The sequence below is a fragment of the Aquarana catesbeiana genome, linkage group LG11 (assembly GCF_042186555.1).
Source record: "Aquarana catesbeiana isolate 2022-GZ linkage group LG11, ASM4218655v1, whole genome shotgun sequence".
In the NCBI taxonomy this organism is placed as follows: domain Eukaryota; kingdom Metazoa; phylum Chordata; class Amphibia; order Anura; family Ranidae; genus Aquarana; species Aquarana catesbeiana.
The window spans coordinates 111423561-111444217 of record NC_133334.1 but is presented as its reverse complement, the minus strand read 5'-3'; the positions used below and the strand labels follow the sequence as shown (position 1 = coordinate 111444217).

At 43.7% G+C, this 20657-nt stretch overlaps 1 protein-coding gene across 2 annotated transcripts in view; it reads right to left on the bottom strand.

Annotated features, from left to right (window-relative positions):
• Positions 1-20657, bottom strand: part of CDC42BPG (CDC42 binding protein kinase gamma) — a 268963-nt gene that overhangs the window by 69835 nt on the left and 178471 nt on the right. For both annotated transcript variants that reach the window (XM_073604887.1, XM_073604888.1), the window contains exons 26-28: positions 16721-16845; positions 12296-12377; positions 11864-12080 (exon numbers count right to left, since the gene is read on the bottom strand). In XM_073604887.1, the coding sequence (XP_073460988.1) occupies positions 11864-12080; positions 12296-12377; positions 16721-16845 (424 nt within the window). The remainder of the gene's footprint in view (positions 1-11863; positions 12081-12295; positions 12378-16720; positions 16846-20657) is intronic.

Sequence of the window (20657 nt, the reverse complement as noted above, 5' to 3'; positions counted from 1 at the left end):
CAAACTCCAGCCAGGTAGTGCTGTGATTGGGATTTTAACCAGCGACCCTAGTGCTGGTAGGCAGAAGTGCTAACCATGTAGCCACTGTGCTGCCCATTAGAATTTTCAATTCATTTGCACCAAATATTTTTACTATTTAAATTGGATGTAAACCCACTCTCATAATTTCTAAATTACTTCCGTAGTACTGATCTATAAGGATATACATCACTCCTGCATGTATCCTTACCTGTCAAATATCTCCCCTTTAGCTGTTTGGAGCCCTGCAATGGATTCTGTGGGCAGGTCTGTTGTCCAGGGCTTGGTGGGTGGATTTGTGATGTCAGTAGACTCCCCGCCCACAATATTTCTTACACTGAACTTCTGCTGGTCTCGTGGATTATGCCCCATGATCACTAACAAAACCCAGGAAAGTCACCACATGATTCAGTATGCCCAATCATGCTGAGGTGTGGAGTAGCCAATCCTGAGAGAGCTGGAGAAGAAAGGAGGGGGGATGTGAAGTACACAGAATGTCTCTCATATGCTTGTGCATGAGATAAGGAAATCACCTGTCACTCACAGCAAGGGGGAAGAAACCAACACCTATTTCTGTGTGTGTCTGTTTTCATCTTACTGAAGAAAGAGAAGAGGATTGCTCAGAGCTGGATTAGCTCTTCGTGGCAAGACTGGGCACAGATGAAAATACATCCTCTGCTGCAACAGATACTAGTCTTAAATAAAACATTTTTTTGAGGGTTTACATCCACTTTAAGTGCCGCCCAGCTGTATATAACAATTGTGCACCCAAAACCTACTTAACACAAATTTACAAAAAATAGGCTGCGTGTTGGAATTTTTTTTTTCAAACATACAATATTCATACAATAAATGCAAACAAATAAAATGTAAATAAATACAAAAAATAAGTGGAATAAATCAACAGAAAAGAAACTAAATTACTAAACCCACAACAGTAAAATCAGTCTTTATATGCAGTAAAGCTTGCTGGTTATACTTACTGTGGAACCCCAAGGCTGTTTGATCCTTCCCCTCCTTCCAGTGCCCCTTGATAATTTCCTGATAACACAGTTTATGGCGTCAGGAAGCACATGCTCAGTTTGGTGTGTATTGCTAGTTTTTTTTTTTCTTGGGAGGGTGCATGTGATCAGCACGGGGCCAATCAGCACTGTCCAGAAAGAGCGTCAGGGGTCCTGTATCCTCATAGGACAGTCAGAGGAAAAATAAAAAAAAAGTCCTCCTACAAGCTTTAACCAGATATTAATAGAAGTCAAGAAACTGCTCTAACTGCTGATGAGAAAAGGTATTTAGCAATTTATATTTACTAAACTAAAGTCCAGCATGTTTATCACAAGTGCCAGCAAATAAATCGAAATTTACGTGAATCCCACATACTCTGCCACCTTTTGCTTATGCGGTCTCTTTGAGATATTGACTTAAATGGAAAAATAGGTATCAATGCGCCTTTTTTGGGCCTTGTTCACACTATGTGCACAGATGTGAGTTTTTCTGCACCTGTCTCTGGAAGAGCGAAAAGAAAACCATAGTTTTCTATAAGCCCTGCTCCCACATCAACACTGGTATCATGTTACATAGTTACATAGTTAGTCAGGCTGAAAAAAGACAAGTCCATCCAGTTCAACCTTAAAAACAATCAAATAAAAAATATCGTACAATCCAATATACCCAATTTTTACCCTCATTTGATCCAGAGGAAGGCAAAAAACCCCAGCAGAGCATGCTCCAATCCACCTTTATTCTGTCTAAATAATTCTGGACCATATCACTTTTGAGCCATTGTGGATCATTCGGGGCTGTGTCAATACCACCCCCATTATGGACTTGAGCTCCCCCATGCTCTTTTGTATACACAGAGCTGAAGAAAGTATTTAATAAATTTGCCTTCTCTTTGTCCCCAGTCACCCACTCTAGATTTTGTAAAGGGCCTACATGCTCAGACCTGGCCTTTTTACTATTAATATATTTGAGGAATTTTTTGGGGTTTGTCCTACTATCTTTTGCAATCTGTCGTTCGTTTTGAATTTTTGAATCCTTGATTTCCTTTTTACATATTCTGTTAAATTCTTTGTAACATTTAAACGACACTAGTGTTCCTTCATTTTTATAATTTTTAAAAGCTCTTTTCTTATTGTTTATAGCTTCTTTAACTTTGGCCGTGAGCCACATAGGTTTTGTTTTTAGCCTTTTAAACTTATTGCCCATGGGAATATACTTTGCAGTGAGGTCCCAAACAGTCTTTTTGAAGAATTCCCATTTCTGTTCTGTGTTTATCAGTGCAAATATTCCCTCCCAGTCTAAATCCTGGAGAGCAGCCCTCATCCTTGGAAAATTTGCTCTCTTGAAGTAAAGTGTTTTTATCTTTCCCGTATGTATTTCTTGTTTACAACCAACATCAAATGAAATCATGTTATGATCACTGCTACCTAGGTGTTCCTTTATCTGGACATTAGTAATAAGCTCTGCATGGTTTGATATTATCAGGTCCAACAGAGCTTCATTTCTAGTTGGGGCCTAAATAAACTGGACCATAAAATTGTCCTGTAATAGGTTTATAAATTTTTGCCCTTTAACTGTCCCAGCAGTGCCATTACTCCAGTCAATTTCTGGGTAGTTAAAATCCCCCATTATTAGCACTGTCCCAGCCCTTGCAGCCCTTTCCATCTGTGCAAGGAGCGGAGTCTCCACCTCCTCGTTAACATTGGGTGGTCTATAACAAACTCCAATGATTTGAACTACGCCCATCTATATGCAGTTCCACCCATAATGTTTCAGACTCATCACACTCTCCATCAACCAGGTCCTCTTTCACACTTTTTGAGATCACTTCTCACAGAGACAGACCCCGCCACCTTTCCTTTTTACCCTGTCTCTCCGAAAGAGTGCATAGCCAGGATTATTAATAGCCCAGTCATGTGAGGATTGAAGCCCAGTTTCAGCAATACCGATTACATCATAGCTCTCCTCATGCACCAGAGCTTCCAACTCACCTATTTTGCTTGGCAGACTTCTGGCATTGGTGTACAAACACTTTAATGCATTATTACATTTTGCTCTGGTGTTTTTCATATAATTTTTAGTAGTACAAATGGCACTATAGTTTCCAATGGCTGTTTGCAACATGGGAAATTTCTTGTCACCTGCCATAACCCTCCCCCCATCTATCCCCATTCCACCCTCCATTAATGTCTGACCCCTAACTGACCTGTCTGCCGGATGTAATTCTAGTTCACCCACCCCCCTCAATCCTAGTTTAAATACTCCTCCAGCCTTCCCATAAACCTCTCCCCCAGCACAGCAGACCCCTTCCATTCAAGTGCAAACCATCTTAAGCATATAGATTGCACCCCAATGAAAAGTCAGCCCAGTGCTCTAGAAACCCAAATCTCTCCTCCCTACACCAGGTCTTTAGCCATGCATTCAGCTCTCTAATCACCCCCTGCCTTTCCTGTGTTGCGCATGGCACAGGTAATATTTCAGAGAATATCACCTTGGAGGTCCTTCGCTTCAACTTGAAGCCTAGTTCTTTAAACTGATTCTTAAGGAGCCTCCACCTGTCTTAACTCCTGTTTTCAACTCCTGGTTATTAACTCTCCACTTTAGTTCAAAATTCCACATGCAAGCCACCAGTAGGGAGCAAGCTGTGCAGATTTTTTTTCTGTGCAAGAAAGAAACTTACATGACATCAACATTGTTATGTGAACAGGACATAGAATACAATTGTTTTCTTTGTGCCCTTGCAGAGACCTACTGTATGTAAGAAAAATGCACATCTCTGCAAATGGTGTGAACAAGAGCAAAATATTCTACGCATGTCAAATATGCATAGTTTTTCCATCAGTTTTTCTGCACATATGGTGTGAATGAGGCCCTAAGGGGTTAATTACCTTCTGGACACCTCCAGAATGGTCACTGTGCCTCCTTTCTGAATGGTTCCTAATAAAGACCATCAGCATGCCTTCTGCTATATTAAAAGCAGTGGACATGTACTTAGTAAGTGGGTGAACAGCTAAATACTGGAGGCTGCTGATCTGAAATGCTCTTAAGGGGGGCGACTGCTTTTAAAATGGTATATCCTGTGGTGCACCATTTTGAAGTACGCAAGAATATGAGTGCAATTTTATCATCTTAAAAAAAAAAAAAAAAAAAAAAAAAAAAACAAAAAACAAAAACAAAAACCTGTTTTAATGTAGCGGAAAGTGCGATGATGGTCTTTATTTTTTGTGAGCTATGTTGGAGAGTTACCCACTGGGAAGAGGCTGGTTGCTTTAGTGGTCCTGAGAAACCATTCTGGAAGGCGGCATGGTGACCATCTCGGAGGTGTCCAGGAGGTACTTAACCCCTTAAGGGGGAATGCACAGTGAGACCTATTTTTCAACATAGGCTAATATCTCTAGGTGAGCGCATAAGGTGAATGGTGGCGGAGCACGTGGGATTCACATCTTTGGCTTTATTCACTGGCACTTGTCAAGCAAGCTGTACTCAATCTCTTGTTTTTTTTCCTGTTGATCTATTCCACTTCTTTTTATTCAGGTATTTTATGTATAAAATTACCAGCACACAGGTCAGTTTCGGGTTTGTTTTTTTGCACAATTGTTCTATAGAGCTGTAAGGCACTTACATAGCAAGACTATACTGTGCAAAGGTTACTTAAACCCAGATGGACCCTGCATTCACTATATCTGATCTCCCACAGTACACAGAACATGGAAAAGCAATAGTTTTAGTAATATACCTTTTCTCATAAGCAGTTAGAGTGGTCTTGTGGCTTCTATCAGTGTCCAGCAGAGCACTGGTTCAAACTTGTAGCAGGAGTTTTTATTCTCCCCGATTGCCCTATGAGGCTGCAGGACCCCTGACCCTCTGTCTGGACAGTGCCGATTGGCCCTGTACTGATCACATGCGCCCTCCAAGAAAAAAAAAAACTCTAGCAAGACACAAAATGAGCATGTGCAGCTTGCCCCAATGCTCTGTTCAGATGGTTTGGAGACTGTGGAAGGGGAGAATCAGAGAAGACAGGATCAAACAGCCTTTTTAGGGGAGTGGCTTGGACGTGGCCAAGCAGATCTCCAGAGCTTCTCACAGACCGCAGCTCAAATTAGCGTGTACCAGGGTGGGAATACCGCACATCCACAGGGATCACTGATGTCCCAGCGGCGGAGAGCCTCCTCGCAGCAGCAGGGCTCTGACAAGCCAGAAAAGGGCTCCATAAACTCCTATTTCAGTAGCTGCGGGCAGCCGCGTGGTGGGATATCCAAGATGACGTCCGGGAAGGGTCGTGGAAAGGATACTGCTGTGGTGACCAGATCATCCCAGAACCTCGCTGTGTTCCCTATACTGACACCTCTGCTGGTAAAAGACATGGCTCCCCCTGCATCCCCAGGCTCTTCAGCCTCCCAAGAGCAGGGCTCTGACATCTCAGCTGGTGGGTGACTGGGACCTGAAGCAGCAGATATGGTCCCTCCCCACAAGGGATGACCTGGATCGTTTTGCCTCTAGAGTAGAGAAGGCCTTCAGGCAAGATATTGAGCAGCTGAAGGCAGACACCACTCACTTGGGCTCAAGGCTGGATACTTTAGAGCAGACGGTAGAAGAAACCATCCCTGCCATCACTCAGCTCAGGGATAAGTGTGTGGCTCAGGATCAAGGAATTGAGACTCCTATATGCCAGCTAGATGACTACGAAAACCGCAGTCGCCATTCTAACATCTGCATACGGGGGTTGCCCAAAGCAACAGCAGCTAAGGACATTGTCCCCACACTGCAAGGCATATTTAAGGAGATATTGGGCCTCTCCCCTATTGAAGCAGTCGAGATTGATAGAGCACACAGGGCCCTCCGTCCTCCTTCACAGGATGCAGAGAATTCCCGTGACATAATCTGTAAACTACACAAGTATGCGGTCAAGGAGCAAATCATGCAGCATATGCGCAAACGCCCTGTCTTTGACTTTGATGGTGCTCGCCTATCCTTTTACCAGAATCTCTCCCGCCGTGCCTTAATGCAACACAGAGCTCTCCATCCTCTTCTAGAAGCCTTACGCAAAGCCGGTATTACCCACCATGGGGGTTCCCCTTTAGTCTACAGGCAGGACGAGATGGCAAATCTGCTACCCTACGCTCCAAAAAATATCTCCCGCACTTCCTGTCCCAGCTGGACTTGGAACCAGTGGACTTTTCGGACTGGAGGCACTCCCTGGATATACAATTACCACCGACATCTCAACCTTGGCAACAGGCTTGATCTAACCGGCACTCCCGGGGCCGCAAATGCTCTTCCTTCGCTGCTACGCAGCAGGCACCCACTGAGAATAACTGAGGCACTCTCAGATTCAAGTATGGTTCTTCCTGCAACCTGTCTGGAGTCCCCTCCCCTCTCCGTTACTTAACGGTGACTTTACAGATATACATGCACTTTCGGTGCAATCTTCCCTGCGACAGTGCATGACACACTGCACCCGTTGCCCTTGGGTGCCCTGACTGAGTGGCTGCTCGATGGCTATGGTCCCCCTTCACCTCTTCCACCCTGCATCTCACCAGCCGTTAACCCCCTGGGAAGTTATAGCTCCTTATCCTGTGAGGAGCAGGAACTGACTATAAGTCTGATCACGTTTCCCCCCATAACAGGATTTCACCGTATTGGGTATTAGCCCCGTTTGGGGCATCTTGCCTCACCATAGGCAGTTCCTTCTTGCTGGGTGCACCGCCTGAGTCAGGCAAGCAGTTGACTGTAGGCTCACAGCAGGACATGGATACCTCCTTTGGCCCCTCTTATTGGTTATTGTGGTTATCTTATGTTCTGGTTAACTCACCCCTTTTTTTCCTCCTCTTTGCTCAGAATTCGGAACTGCTAATACTCTCATCTGGTTCGGCTGTTTCAAGATGGTCGTTTGGACAATCCACTCCTGATGCAACATGGCAACGGTTAAGGTAGTGTCATATGATGTCTGTGCTGCCCCAACAAGCGCAACAGATTATGGCTTGAGCTGAGGTGTCTCAGGGCACAGGTGCTGTTTCTGCAGGAGACACGCTTCACAGATTCCTCGCTCCCAAAATTGCCCACCCACTTCTTCCCGCAACTCCCCAAACCCTAAATCCTGAGGCACAGCTATAGCCATTGACAAGAACTGTCCCTTTCTATCTTCTGACAACTATGCTGACCACCAGGGGCGTTATGTGTTCCTGAAAGGAACCATAATGAGCCAGATGTACACATTCGCCACTCTGTATGCCCATAATTCCCAACAACTCTCGTTTATTGATATGGTCCTAGACAACTTGGTGGATTTCCAGAAAGGGCAGGTTAATCCTTTGGGGGGGGGGGGGGGGGGATTTTAATGTTAGCCCTGACCCTTCTCTGGATACCTCGGTGACTAGATCGACACATTCCTACGCCTTCCTGAGGCCTTTCGTAAGGCCCTTCAGCGTCATACTCTGGTGGATTGCTGGAGAGCATTGCATGCCTCAGAGAAGGACTGCAGCTATTACTCTACTGTCCACAAGGTGTACATTAGAATCAATCTTTTGCTAGTCGATCAGGGTACCCTAGACCTGTTGATAGACTCCACTATTGACCAGATCACCATTGCCAATCATGCCCCAGTGACCCTTTTGCTCTCGCTGCCCCAAGTGGCGACCAGAACATGGTCCTTGAAATTAAACAAGAACCTATTGGACAATTGGGGGGTGGTTTCAGGGTTCAGGAGACTATCCTATTACTTTGCAGAAAATGCTAATGGTGAGGTCAGCGATGGTATTTTATGGGAAGGACAGAAGGCGGTGGTTTGCGGTACCCTTATTGCATTGGGCTCCAAATTGAAGAAGAGAGAAAGGCGGACTTTCAGAGAGTTTTCCGGGCTTTGCAACAAGCAGAGTTATGCCATAAACAAACATCAGATCCTGAGGAGTTTCAGCATCTGGCGGAACTGCGAGCGTTTTTCTTAAAACTATTGGACCGCAGAATCTACCGACAGTTGCGTTATGTTGCTCACAAGTATTATGAGAATGGCAATAAATGCGGTAGGTTGCTGGCGAGGGTGCTACGCAAGCAACGCGTTTCTACCCACGTCCATAAGTTACATTCTCCGAGCGGAACACCAGTCCAGCATACTTCAAAAAGTTGCTTCCACGATTCGCAAATTTTATGCAGCCCTGTACAGTCTGGACTCCGCCTTTACTCTGACGTTGCTCTTAAGCGATCCCGTATTGAAACGTACCTTTCTCCAGCTGGGCTGCCCAATTTATCCCTAGCACAGAAAGCAGGACTTGAACTCCCTATATCTACGACAGAGTTGTTAGCCACTGTGAGGTCCTCTCCCTGCTAGGAAAAGTCCTGGGCCTGATAGCTTCACCAAAGCTTATTATCTAAAGTTCTTAGATCAGCTCCAGGCCCCTTTATGTACATTTCTTAATTCTCTAGCTACCACTGGGCATCTCCCGCAGGGGGCTTCACTGGCTCACATAACGGTCCTCCAGAAGGAGGGGAAGGACCATACTCTCCCCCAGAGTTATCGCCCTATCTCCTTACTGAATACAGACCTCAAGATATTCTCTAAAATTTTTGCCAATCGCCTCAAACACCTCCTTCCTGAAGTAATTCATGCTGATCAAACAGGCTTTATTGTGGGACGTGATGCTAGGGATAACCATCAGGGCGCTTAAACTCATTCACTGGGCCCGTACGTGCGACCATCTGCCCCCTATTTGATCCTATCTACCGACGCTGAAAAGATGTTCGATCACGTAGACTGGGATTTCCTTAATGCAGGATTTGTGCGATTGGGTTTAAGCCCTCACGTTGCACTGGATCTCAGCGTTATACGTATCCCCTACTGCTCAGGTAAAGGTGAATAGTGGTCTCTCCTCGGTGTTCCCCAAACAGAATGGCATGAGACAAGGATGTCCACTTTCACCCCTCCTAGTCGCACTGGTCTTGGAACCATTGCTGCGGAAACTCTGATCTAACCCGAACATTAACGGGGTGCACGTAGGTTCTTTGGAACATGAGCTTTCCAAATATACGGATGATTTACTTTTTCATGTAGTGGTCTCCTTGTCTTGTTGCCAAACCTGATGGGAGAGCTGTCCGCTTATGGTGCGGTGTCCAACTTTCGGATTAACTACGCCAAATCTGAGATTCTGCCGATTACCATTCCCTCGGCCCTGACCTCCTACTTGAAGGGAAATTTCCCTTTCACATGGACATCCCCCTTTATGAGATACCTGGGCGTTCAGCTCACTGACCGCTCTGACTCCCTGTACATACATAACATCCCTCTGCCTGTGAAGATTCACCAAGATTTGCAGTCATGGGATAGAGCATCCTTCACATGGGTTGGCCGCACAATTATCAAAATGACAATATTGCCCTGCATACTCTTTCTCCTGCAGATGGTACCTGTGCACTTACCTCGTCACTTCTTCATGCAGCTCCGCAGCCTTTTCATTCGTTTTGTGGGGGCCGGTAAGAGACCACACCTTGCTATGGCATTGCTACAAACATCTAAGCGAACAGGGAGGCCTAGGTGTACCAAACGTATTCCAATACTACCAGGCATTTGAACTGCAGCGTGTTCTCAACTGGAGGTTCCACTCTGCCCTTAAGCTCTGGGTCCCCCTGGAAAAGACCATGGCTGGTCGGGACCTGTCATATGCGCCTTGGGTTCCCCCAGGGGACAGCAGTTTCTCTGACTGGGTGTCCCCATTAACTGTTCACTCTGAGGATCTGGGATAGATTAAACAGCCATTTGGCATTGGCACCACAGAAGTCTCCATTGGCGCCCGTGGGTGGTTATCCACAATTTCCTCCTGGGGAGCGGCTGTCCATCCTTGGAAGTTGCGAGAGTGATGTGGTTGTCAGCCTGGTACGCTTTGTGAAAGGCCATACACTGGTCCCACTTACCACCCTTAAGGAACGATATGGTAGCTTCCCCTTCGATTTCTGGAGGTATCGTCAACTAGCAGATTTTGTAGCCATACGACAGAAATTCACAGATTAGGTCTAATCTCACCAAATTTGAACACCTGTGGGTGGCTGAAGACCCTCTACCCCACAATTTTAGTCCTCTACAAGATGTTAGAGGCAGCTAAATCTAGCCCCAAGCCCTTTTTTGTGAAAAGAATGGGAGCGGGACCTCCAGTGCTAATTCACCGATGAGCAGTTGCATCACCTATACCACCTGACCCACACGAGTTCTGTGGACTCAAAGACCCAAGAGAATAATTACAAGCTTTTAAACAAAGGTGGTATAGGGTACCCTCATCCCTAGCTAGAATTTATCCCCCCCGCCTCTGACCGGTGTTGGAGGGGATGTGGAATGAGGGGAACACTTCTACTATATGGTGGGAGTGCCCACTATTAACACCTTTTTGGTCAATAAGCACATATCTGATGGTCTGGGCATAGATCTCCCAGCCTCAGCAAAACACTTTTTGCTCCACATCTCCCCCCATGCCTATTTCTCGTTATAAACGCAGTGCTCTCCCCCACTTCCTCAATTCCGCTAAATGCCTCATATCACTACACTGGAAAAGCCTGTGCATTCCAAGCAAGCTTGACTGGTTTGGGAAGGTGAGGGAGATCTTGGAGGCGGAGGACTGGCTTGCTACTTGTAAAGATACTCGAGAACAATTTGAACTTACCCGGGCAGCCTGGTAAAAACCACGTACATGACACAATCCCAGTTTCATCTAGCTTAGACGTTGCATTACTGGCCTTGGCAGATCCTTCTTTTCAGAGACTTGTCCAAAGGAACTAACACCAAACAGTTGACAGCCTTACATAGATTGTGTCTAATCAGCCAACGAACCAGGTGAGAACTTTTCTGTACCTTTTGGTACATTTTCATTTTTGTTATTGAAATCTGAGCGGTTATCCAATTCCTGATAATTCATGGTATCTCAAGTTATCATATGTTACAAATGCACTTTGAGCCATGCATGCATTACCTTTTGACTTTATCTGTGATTGGGATCTCCCTACTCTCTCTCCCTGTTTGGGAGAGAGGTTTGTCCACATGGCTTGCATATCCAGGACAAGGGAGGTACCCCTGTTAATATAATATGTCTCACTGTTTCTACTATTGTTTTCATTGGGACCATGACAGATGTACCCCTCTTATTCCCCCACCCCCCTTTTTTATGTTCCCCTTGTTGTAATATGTCGAAAGTAAACAAAATAAACATTATCAAAGAAAAAAAAAAAAGCCCTTTTACACGCGGAGGATTAACCCCATAGGTTCCACAGTTATAACAAGCATAAACATTAAGGGTGGCCGGAGAAAGTTAGGAAGCTACGAAGAGACTGAATTACAGTCCCCAGACTCTCACCAGTTGACCTTGTTCTAGATAGAATTTTGGGGTGAGAGTATTGGCGGTTTAGCTACGATTCCTGTTTACAGATATGCTTTGAGGTGCTTATATGCAATTATTTTTGGTGTAGTAAATTACAGCTGGTATTGGTAATGTATAGGGATAACCTGCTTTGTATTAATGTACAGTTTCCCTGGATTGTGGTAATTGACCTGTACAACTGAATATGTTGGAAGACTAGCATTCTTTTGAATGCAGACTGTCATTCTGATTTTTCGATCTGTTCAATAAACTTTTTTCCTGAATAAATAAAAACAAACAAAAAAACTGGGGAGCATTGAAAAATCTGATTTCCTCCCCTGCCAGATAGGGCTGTGCTGTGTGACAGAGCTGTGCAAGTCTCAAAACGGGATGGACAGAAATACAAATCCTTTGGCAGGTAAAACAACTTCCTTGTATGCATTTCATCTGTGTATTGAGCCAATTTGCCTTGTGGAGATCAGAAACAAACTCCATTAAAATTGTGATCACATTACCTATGATGGCTGCACACTGCGCAGTTTTTATTAGTGGCAATGCACTATCATAAGCTTCCTTCAGCAACCGGACAGAGCGGTCTTGTGGCTTCTGTTCACTCAGGAGCGACTTGAGCTCTTTCAGTACCTGAACCCATTTCTGCATGTCCACTTCAGTGTCTGCCAGCAGAAGCTGAGTGGATGTGGTGGGTGGGGATGAGAGCTGAAAGAATGTTACCTGCAATGCATGGAAATAAACATGTGAATGCCACCAATGTCTGGAGTATTCAGAATCATCAATACGTAACAGTGATTATGTGCCAATAGTGAGAGAAAAAAAATCCGAAATCAAAATGACCCATAAACACAGTAAATGTTTGTCAAGTCAAAATTTTAGAAATACAATATCTGTGTTGACAAAAAGAATTAGGAGTGGGGATGTACATCTCTTACCCGGAATATACAAGGGATGTCTTTGGGGTTTGCATGAATCACATCCGACTCCAAGACTGAACTGACTGAAAAATTACTGTCCCTTTAAAGAAATAAAAAAAAGGCAACAAACTCATTTAGTGGTGAATACCTTTGAGTGGTAAGAAAATATTGTAAACAATTAGAGACTGCAGGACCCCATTGTAATAATGGGTTGCTGAGGGATTTAGGCTGACTATACGCTTTACAATCTGATCATAAGACTACCTTTAGATTTACTATCAACTAATGATCTAAGAAGAAACTCAAAACATAGATATGCAATGTGTGTAAACACTAAAATATACGTATATAATAGACTAATATATATATATATATAAAATATTATTATATAAGTGCACATAAACGATCTAAGAAGAAACTCACACAACATATATGTATGAACACTAAAATATTTATATATATATATATAATTTTTCAGTTTATTCTGAACGCTTCACTTACTGTTCACGTTTTCATTTTTTGCAATTGATCTATTGCTGTGCTAGCTTCTTTTTTACATTGGTTGACAGCGCAGTATATTTATTTTTCACATCATGTAGTACAGGGGCCTACATGATGCAGTACTAGGACCACTTTACAGCCTGGACTGTAGGTAGTGCTAGCATGTGACAGCAGAGTTGTGCAGATTGGCCATATGAATAAATATGGGAATTTAAAAAAGAGCCACATCCCTTTCCTGTGGAGCATGTAAAAGGGAGACCCCTGTAGATCAGGGCTGTGCATAATTTTTTTTCTTGGGGGGGGGGGGGGGGTTTCAGCCTTGAGTACCCAGTTACCTACAGCACAGGGTTCGGGGCGCGCCACGCACAGGGTTCGGGGCGCGCCACGCACAGGGTTCGGGGCGCGCCACGCACAGGGTTCGGGGCGCGCCACGCACAGGGTTCGGGGCGCGCCACGCACAGGGTTCGGGGCGCGCCACGCACAGGGTTCGGGGCGCGCCACGCACAGGGTTCGGGGCGCGCCACGCACAGGGTTCGGGGCGCGCCACGCACAGGGTTCGGGGCGCGCCACGCACAGGGTTCGGGGCGCGCCACGCACAAGGTCCGGGGCGCGCCACGCACAAAGTCCAGGGCGCGCCACGCACAAAGTCCAGGGCGCGCCACGCACAAAGTCCAGGGTGTGCCACAGGTCAGCTGAAAAAAAAAAAAAAACGCAACACCCGAGTAATAGTATACAATGCGAAACTGTCTGCAGCCATGAATAATACAGCCACAGCACCTGTGATCATCATTATCATGCTGATGATCACAGGTGCTGTGGCTGTATCATTCATGGCTGCAGACAGTATTGCATTGTATACTATTAGTACCCCTGTCACAAGTAGTAACAGAAGAGCAAACCCGAGTCTCACTTTAGTAGTGGAAAGGGTGTTCACAGACAGTGTGTGGGCTTCTAGAGTGGAATGTCAAAATGTGAGAGGCTGCAGGATGTGTTCAGTGCAGATATATGGGAGGTGAAAAGCAGAAAATAACGGGAGAAAGTGAACAGGGGAGGGGCGTGAGGATTGGTGTGAGAGCGATTTACTGCATGGTCTTACCAGCCACATGTACAGCCATGTAGTAGACGGAGGGAGGGGAAATTAAGCTGGGGGTGAGAGATGCCGATGAAATAAAAGGAAACATGTGAAAGTAACTTTTCTCCTCTCTCACCTCCGATCACTGCAGGAAGTTCACTCATTTCATGCAATTCTGCAGCTTCTGTTCAGCCTTCTCCCAGCATCAGAGTTGCTTCTTCCCACACCCACTAAGACAAGAAGGCTGTTGGATGAATTTGGAGGGAAGGACAATGCACTTTGTGTACCCATTGGCTGAGGAGGCTGCAGCACCTCCCCCTGCTGCCTCCTTAGCCAATAGGTAGCTGAAGCTCATCATAAGTGCCTTCCTCCCTCCCTCCTGACATCATACAGGACCTCCCATGTAATGACCCGTTGTTTTACAATGCAGGCAGACTGGGAACAAACATATTTTTAACTTCCCAGTGGCAGTGTGGCTCCCACACCCGATAGGCTACACTAGCCTAGCTGCTGTGACATTAACTGATGCTCTGGGGTGGTTTGGACCCCCCTAACCCCCCTTCCTCTTATCAACGTCCCTGCCTGTAGATAGAAGGCTAAAGTGGTCCTAACCCGATGAGTGGGGAAACAGCAGTGTCCAAATATCATGTCATACTTCATTTACTGAAGGTGCGAGTTCTGTCAGCCTAAAAGGAGCACATGATGTATAATACAGCCACCACATTGATGAAGGAAATATTCTATTACTAAAGTTTTGAAACATTAAAGCGAGGGAAAAAAAGTATTTTGATACCCTGCTGATTTTGTACGTTTTTCCCACTGACAAAGAAATGATCAGTCTATAATTTTAATGGTAGGTTTATTTTAACAGTGAGAACAAGAATATCCAGAAAAACGCATTTCAAAAAAGTTATAAATTGATTTGCATTTTAAGGAGTGAAATAAGTATTTGATCCCCAATCAGCAAGATTTCTGGCTCCCAGGTGTCTAAAACGAACTGAGATTAGGAGCATTCTCTTAAAGGAAGTGCTCCTAATCTTAGCTTGTTACCTGTATAAAAGACACCTGTCCACAGATGCAATCAGATTCCAATTTCTCCACCATGGCCAAGACCAAAGAGCTGTTCCAAGGATGTCAGGGACAAAGATTGTAGACCTACATAAGGCTGGAATGGGCTACAAGACCATTGCCAAGCAGCTTGGTGAGAGGCTGACAACAGTTAGTGCGATTACTCGAAATGGAAGAAAACACAAAATAACTGTCAACCTCCCTTAGTCTGGGGCTCCATGCAAGATCTCACCTCGTGGAGTTTCAATGATCAAGAGAACGGCGAGGAATCAGCCCAGCACTACACAGGAGAATTTGGTCAATGATCTCAAGGCAGCTGGGATCATAGTCACCAAGAAAACAATTGGTAACACACTATGCCATGAAGGACTGAAATCCTGCAGCGCCTGCAAGTTTCCCCTGCTCAATCCCCCTGCACATGTACAGTCCCGTCTGAAGTTTGTTAATGAACATCTGAATGATTCAGAGGAGAACTAGGTGAAAGTGCTGTGGTCAGATGAGACAGATGAGACCAAAATCAAGCTCTTTGGCATCAACTCAACTTGCCATGTTTGAAGGAGGAGGAATGCTGCCTATGACCCCAAGAACACCATCCCCACCGTCAAACATGGAAGTGAAAACATAATGCTTTGGAAGTGTTTTTCTGCTAATGGGACAAGACAACTTCACTGCAATAAAGGGACGATGGACGGGGCCATGTACCGTCAAATCTTGGGTGATCTTGGGTCCTTCTCTGAGCCAGGGCACTGAAAATGGGTCACAGATGGGTATTTCAGCATGACAGTGACCCAAAATACACAGCCAAGGCAACAAAGGAGTGTCTCAAGAAGAAGCACATTAAGGTCCTGGAGTGGCCTAGTCAGTCTCCCGACCTTAATCCTAAAATATGTGGAGGGAGCTGAAGGTTCAAGTTACCAAACATCAGCCTCAAAACCTTAAATGACTTGGAGAGGATCTGCAAAGAGGAGTGGGACAAAATTCCACCTGAGATGTATACAAACCTGTTGGCCAAATACAAGAAACGTCTGACCTCTGATTGCCAACAAGGGTCTTGCCACCCAAGTCATGTTTGCAAAGGGGTCAAATACTTATAAAATGCAAATCAATTTATAAAACTTTTTTGAAATACATTTTTCTGGATTGTTTTGTGGTTATTCTGTCTCTCATTGTTAAAATAAACCTACCATTAAAATCCTAGCCTGATCATTTGTTTGTCAGTGGGCAAACGTACAACATCAGCAGGGGATCAAATGCTTTTCTCCCCCCTCACTGTAATGAGATTGATGTTGAATGAACTATATGATATATATGATATATATGTGAGACTTTATTTAGGCCATAATTTGACTACTGTGGTATACACACACGCCTGGTGTATTTATTTTTGTACATTTGATTGTCATTTTGGTTATAGCTTCACAACACAAATGTTTGATACTATCACTAGCATTCACTATTATTGCATTTGTGGGAACACAAATAAGTGGTTGCAGCAGCATTCATGATTTATTTTACTTAACTTCACTGTGTGTATTAATATATATATACATTTTATTTTTTTATGTTAGATATCACATAATTTAACTCAATATAGTTTAATTGGTAGTGCAGTGGTTCACATTGCTTATCACTTTCCTTTCTGACATTTTAAAGGCAGACATGCTTACAGATCATATATTTTTGTAAGATACAAGAAAAACACGTATTGCTCCCCAGCAAAAAAGTAAACGGGGAAACCACACACAGAAAACAAATTGGTAGTGTGCACATTTGACAGCAGGATTATGCACTCTGGTACAAACCTCATGTCAATGGCCTGTAGAATTGCATTTGCTTGACTGTTGGCATCATATATGAGGATCTTAAAATCACTTATGATTACATAGGATTTTTGCCATCCCTTCTTTACTCCAGCTGGCTTGGGGATCTAAATACAGAATACATTAGTTATAGTAACCGACACAGACTACTTACGGTCTTTAATTATATATTGTCTCACATCAACTCTTTTGGAAAAATTACAATAATAAAGTGGGACTTCGGAGACACAGGTCATCGGACATATAGCATCAATCCCTTACATTTGCTTAGTATTGAAACTCAAAGCAGATTTCCTGGAAAATTATATTACTGGCTATGGTGTTCTACTAACATTTATAGCTGCAGACATCAATCATCCGGCTCAATCTACTGGAAAAGTCAGAAATTGCAAAATGACCCAATGGAAGCACTGTTTCTGTATTAGGATCATTTTATTTCCATGATTGACCATCCCTTGGCAATGTACTATAAACTATGAAACGACACCAAGGAAAACTACTCCAGCTTCTATGGCTTTCAAAAAAGTTAGACACAGAGGAGACTTATCCCTGTAACTATTCGATTAAGACCTTGGAACAGGCTAACAAACATACTTCATTGCATGCAAAGCCAATCCTTTTAAAAATTACCCTAGAATGTCAAATTCAGGTCTTCAATCATTAAGGATTTAAACAAGAGTTAACATGGGGATGTGCAACACAGTATATCTGTAGCATTAACAGAGCAACACATTCGCAGGCAAGCATAGTAGTCCCATGGATGATGAGCCGTGTACAAGACTACAGACATTTGTATATAGGGGAACGGCTTAACAAAAGTCTCTCAAAGCCCCATAGTGACTTTTTCCTAACATACTGTAAAAGATTTTCATGTCAGCTACACATGGTGTATGTTTATGGTACAATTATCCACTTTTCTTAAAGGAAAGCTGTGCTGAAAGAATATGTAGGCCAACTAAACTGGAAACACTAATTACCTGGCTGTCATGCCGATACAATCGTTTTAAATTCAGTCAGTGACCTGGAACAAACATGTACACCAAGATTTGCATGTTGCTCTTGGTCCATGACTCGATGCTTTGAAGCAATTTGAACAGCCAGGCAACGGACATTTTTAGAAGGATGTAACCAATAGCATCGCAAAATTTTTTTTGGTTGTAAAGGCAGGTTTTTTTTTTTTTTTTTTATCTTAATACATTCAAGTTGACGTAAACCCGAAAATAGTTTTCCTAATGAAGGCTTTCACCCTGTACAGTATAGGATTTCATGTCATATGTACCCAGTTTTGCCACAAAGAGGTAACCCAGCTCTGAGCAGTCCTTTTATCTTTTTTCAGGGAGATAAAAACTGACAGAAATAGGAGTCAGATCTTCCCCCTTGCTGTGAGTGACAGGTGATTTAAATCTCATGCAGGAGCCTGAGAGAGTAATTCTGTGTACTTCAGATCCCCTCCTCCTCCAGCTCTCCCACGATTGGCTGCTCCACACCTCAGCATGATTGGGCATGCTTAAGTCATGTGGTGACTTTTCTGGGTTTTGACTGGATGTTAGTGATCATAGCAGAAGCTCAGTGTAAGAAATACACAGGAGAAAATGCATGTTGACAAGAGGTGGGCGGGGAGTCTACTGACATCATGACTCCACCCACCGAGCTCCGGACAACAGACCCACTCACAGAATCTGCAGTTTTTTGGGTCTCATAACAGACAGAGGGGAGACATTTGACAGGTAAGGATACATACAGGAGGCATGTATATCCTTATAGATAACCACTATGCAGCTCAGCTCAGGTGCCCCCATAGCTAGCTGCTTGCTATGGGGACACTCGGCAGGAGGGAGGGGCCAGGAGCACCAAAGAGGGACCTGAGAAGAGGAGGATCCAGGCTGCTCTGTGCAAAACCATTTTGCAGAGCAGGTAAGTATATCATGTTTGTTATTTTTAAAGAAAAAAAAAACAAAAACTAGACTTTAGTATCACTTTAAAGGTCACTTTCAATGTTTATTACATGTTCTCTGATCTGCCAATTCCTCATTTCGCACTTTAATTGCATAGTTTGCTTCAGGTTAATCAGTGCTTTACAGTGTTGGCAAATTTACATTCCAGTAAAGACCTTCAATACAGAGGATTTACCTAAGATGACCATTATTTGCCATAGCAACTGCATAATAGTTACACATTACATGTATAAACATACACAATGTGAATATGTTGTAACATGCATGAGTCACTCATAACAGCAGCAGCTATAGCTAAAACTCTATATACGAGGTTGAAAATATTAGAGCCTCATGTAAGGATGGAGGAAGGCAGCTATCTTTTAATGATTGCTTGAATATATTTAAGAGATAAGACACCAGAAGTTCTTTAAAAGACCTATACAGCACTATAGTAAAGCCATCTAATCTGAGGGTTTTATTATGGAGAATTTCTTAAGATTGCCATTTCTTCTGAAATGTCATAGGCGCAATAAATGCACGTCTATTTTTAAAGGGATAGTTTGGGCAGAAGCATTTGTGTTAGATATTCCCCCCATTCTTCCAAAGTATAGTGGGCCTGTGTTTGATATACAGTCTATAAAATTCGAAATAAGCATGCGTGAGATATTTGGTTTGTTCTAGCAATACACTTTGGGAGTTATAGATCCTTGCACTAGAATATTTTGTCTAGGCAGATCTGGTTAACTACGCGCTTATCTACAAATTCAATTATTCTCTAGCTTTGATACATGAGTTTTTTGGGGGTCTGTTCTGGCAATGACAAATCATATGCTTTGGCACAATGCTGCCAGGTTTGAATTGCCTCTGAGGTGGTATGTTTGGTATATTTCAATTCAGAATACCTAAGATTATCTTCAGAAACATTTAAAATTTAGGGAGTTTTCTGGCCAAATCCATAGCACTAGAAAAGGAGCCACATAGCATAGTCTTGAAGGCCTCCCACCTGGTATCAATGCCTATAGCAGGGCCATTTAGGAAACCATAACCATGTACTTGGTTAAAGAAACTCAAGTATAGGTCGATTAGGAAGGTCTGGACAAATGAGAAAAACTACTTGCTTATCTTTAAATTTCAATATTTTCTGGATATAAATTGTTTATGGTCTGTTCTAGCAATGACAAATCATATGCCCTGGCACAATGTTACCAAGCTTTGAATTGACCAAGGTGGGGTGCTTGGTTAGTTCAGCTTCTCTTCACCAAACACTTTAAAATGTAGTGAGTTTTATGGCCAAACCTATAGCTCTAGAAACAGGGCCACATAACACAGTCTCGAAGGTCTCTGATTCGGCATCAACAGCTATAGCAGGATCATATAGAGACAAGTGATCACTGAAGCACTGAAACATAACTCCAGTGGTCATCTAAACATAGTGAGCTCATCTGCCAGATACGGTATCCCACCTCAGTGCCCACTACCAGGGACAGTATAAGTGGGAAATAGTCTTGAGATAATCCTTGGTAAGTGTAATGTTTGTGCAGAATCACTGTGACCCTTAACCATTTTCTCCTGATGCATGCTGGGGGAGGGGCTGTACCAGGAAGTCAGTCATGAGTGTGTGTGGGACTGGAAGTAGCTGCATGATACTTAGAGGGAGACCTGTTGTATTATGACTCCTACATGTAAGAATGCACATCGCTTTCTGAGTGAGTAATAAACCCTTTCCTGGTTAAGCAGTGCATCCAGCCTGAGCGGATACTGGCAGCATTGCTAGCAACACCCCGAGAGACCCAGTGTCGAAGGGACATAACAGTAAGTCTTACATAGTTCAAACAAGTGGTTTCGGAGGGACCAAAAACATATCCAATGTGGACAACGTGTGGTATGTCTCTGAACAACAGGGACAATCCTGGGTATTAAGGATTTTCCATCTCCAGATATATTGGATATCATTTATCCAAACAGGATGCTAAGGCAGGTGA